Source organism: Macadamia integrifolia, unplaced genomic scaffold (genome assembly GCF_013358625.1).
Source record: "Macadamia integrifolia cultivar HAES 741 unplaced genomic scaffold, SCU_Mint_v3 scaffold2993, whole genome shotgun sequence".
Classification (NCBI taxonomy): Eukaryota; Viridiplantae; Streptophyta; class Magnoliopsida; order Proteales; family Proteaceae; genus Macadamia; species Macadamia integrifolia.
Genome location: NW_024869120.1, coordinates 11874 through 14372, shown reverse-complemented (window position 1 = coordinate 14372; position 2499 = coordinate 11874). Strand labels below are relative to the sequence as shown.

Sequence of the window (2499 nt, the reverse complement as noted above, 5' to 3'; positions counted from 1 at the left end):
GAAATCGTTCTTGAATGTAGACAGAGACTAAAATAGACGTATGCATAAATGCAAATTAGTCCAATAAAATCTTTGGAGCTTGCTTTGGTGTGTCCACCAAGAAAAAAAAATCAAATTAAATGAATAAAGTAGAATGCTCGTGCTGCCCTCCTATCATCCTCCACTTGTGGGTCCTACATCAAAAGGCATTCCCCCTCTAAAAGATAATAATAATAGGCCTTTTGAGTACGAGAAGCACTATAAACACTAGCTAGCATGAATTACAGAAGGTAAGAGAAGCATGCAATATCTTCCATTTGTTCTACTCCGTTTTCTTCGGGTGTATTATAACCTTGATCAGGTTTTTAAAACTTTCGTCCTTGTCTAAAACTGCAAGAAACCTAGAAGGGAAAATTTTCATCTTTTGGGTATCTGCACTGCAGTACTGAGGCATGTGGCAAAACCATTTGATTTGTGCTTTAATATACCTTTTCAATTCCATATCTAACGGGTTTTTGATCTTTGGTATGAATCGGACAGATAGAATGACGAGATCAGAGAGCTCTTCTATAGATATTGAGCATCTCAGAGAAAAGCTTCTTCTGACCTCCAATCCCTCCTCGTTGCCAACTTCTTGTATTTTCAGAGTTGACAAAAGAATTCGCAAATTAAACGAAGATGCCTACACCCCGGATACTGTCTCCATCGGCCCTTATCACCGTGACGCCGGCAGGAAAAACTTGCAAATGCAGGACATGGAAGACGTTAAGAGGCGATACGTAAAGGCACTGCTTGATCGAACAAGCGAGAGACCCAGTCTGGAACGTTATGTGGAAGCTCTCAAGGAGTTAGAAACTGATCTCCGTAAGTGTTACTCAGAGCCCATTATCAATAACTTAAATAACAAAGAAGATAACTTCCTAGAAATGATGCTCCTCGATGGCTTGTTCATCATTGAGCTATTTCGGAAATGTTTCTATGTTGTTGAGGTAGATGATAATGATCCCATATTCAACTTCAAATTAAGGAGAACAAGGATTGTACGTGACTTGGTATTGCTTGAAAATCAAATACCCATGTCTGTTCTTGAAAAGTTATTCGAGCTAAGTAAGTGTCCTAACTCTGATGGATTCTCACTCATCCAATTGGCTCTCAATTTCTTTGGAGATTTGATACCGGATGGTCTAAACAAGTATGCTGAAATCACCAATTATACACCCAAGCATTTACTGGATCTCTTAAGCTACACACTTGATTATCCAAGCTACACACATGATTATTCGCGGCCGGAGCAAGAATCAAGAACAAAAGCAATAAAAGCACTAGAATCTCTGCCATGTGCGACGGAGCTCCGGCGTTCCGGTATTAATTTTAAAGCCTCACGAAATTATAATTTGTTCGACATAAAGTTTAGCAAAGGAGAATTTGAAATCCCTACACTACGTGTTGATGACTACACAGTTTCCTTTTTCCGAAACCTCATTGCTTACGAGCAACAAAGTAATGGAGGTAGGCACCGCATAACATCATATGCCCTCTTGATGGATCACCTTATTGACACTGCTAGTGACGTGGCACTTCTTCTTCGTCGTGGAATTATTAAGAATCACCTGGGTGACAATGAGAAGGTGTCGTTTCTATTCAATACACTCTACAGAGAAATTTCAAGCGGGGATACGTTCTGTTATGGTACTCTCTGCGTGGATGTGAATGGATATCATAATAAACATTATCACAAGTGGGGAGCGAATTTCAAGCGCAAATATTGCAGCAGTCCATGGACGATTATTTCATTGCTTGCAGCAGTTATATTACTTTTTCTCACTTTCTGCAGTACCCTTTTTACCGCCCTCCCATTCTTCGGTGTTAAAGAATTCATTTAAGTCCTTGTAATATAGGTTGTGGGAGGTGTTGCTGTTATTAGTGGACATCCATGTGTCAATCCATGGGAGGTGTTTGTTGGATTTTTAGAATTTTGTACCTTGGAAAGTCTTACTCTTTTAAGAGGAGTGGAAGGTTAGTAATGGAATGTTGGATGAGTCTATACAAGTCCTGCTCTAGATATAGATATTACAGGGATATGTAATTAATCTAATTAGAAGTGTTGTTTTGGTGGTTGCTGGTTTCCCTTGAAGAAACTATTATCTTTTCTTATCCGCCTAAAATAGATAAAAATTAAATAATACTTACATGTATATCATTCTACATGTGTATCAAGTAATGCATATCATTTTCATGAAAAACGATTTGACCAATCATATATTGACAATAATTATCACAACATCGTACTTTTAATCTCCCTTTGACATGCAATACATGGATTATGTACCTTCCAAATTCTATTCTAAAACCATTCCCATATACAAACACTCATTAAATAAAATAAAAAAAATTCTTACCTCCTAATCACTACCCATTTAAAAGTAAAACCAATGTATTCCCTCAAAATTCCTCTAGATTTACAACAACAACAAAGCCTTATCCCAACTTAATGGGGTTGGTTACATGGATCCAAGCAAA

General features: G+C 37.8%; 1 protein-coding gene across 1 annotated transcript; it reads left to right on the top strand.

Moving 5' to 3' along the window:
• The first annotated feature begins 288 nt into the window (after positions 1–288).
• Positions 289–2028, top strand: LOC122067594 (UPF0481 protein At3g47200-like). Its single transcript, XM_042631426.1, has 2 exons — positions 289–429; positions 520–2028. The coding sequence occupies exon 2, from the start codon at positions 525–527 to the stop codon at positions 1860–1862; it is 1338 nt and encodes a 445-aa protein (XP_042487360.1). The 5' UTR covers positions 289–429; positions 520–524; the 3' UTR covers positions 1863–2028.
• Positions 2029–2499: the final 471 nt, after the last annotated feature.

Excerpts from the sequence above, each read along its gene's own strand:
- LOC122067594 (XM_042631426.1), top strand. The coding sequence starts at position 525 with ATGACGAGATCAGAGAGCTCTTCTATAGATATTGAGCATCTCAGAGAA.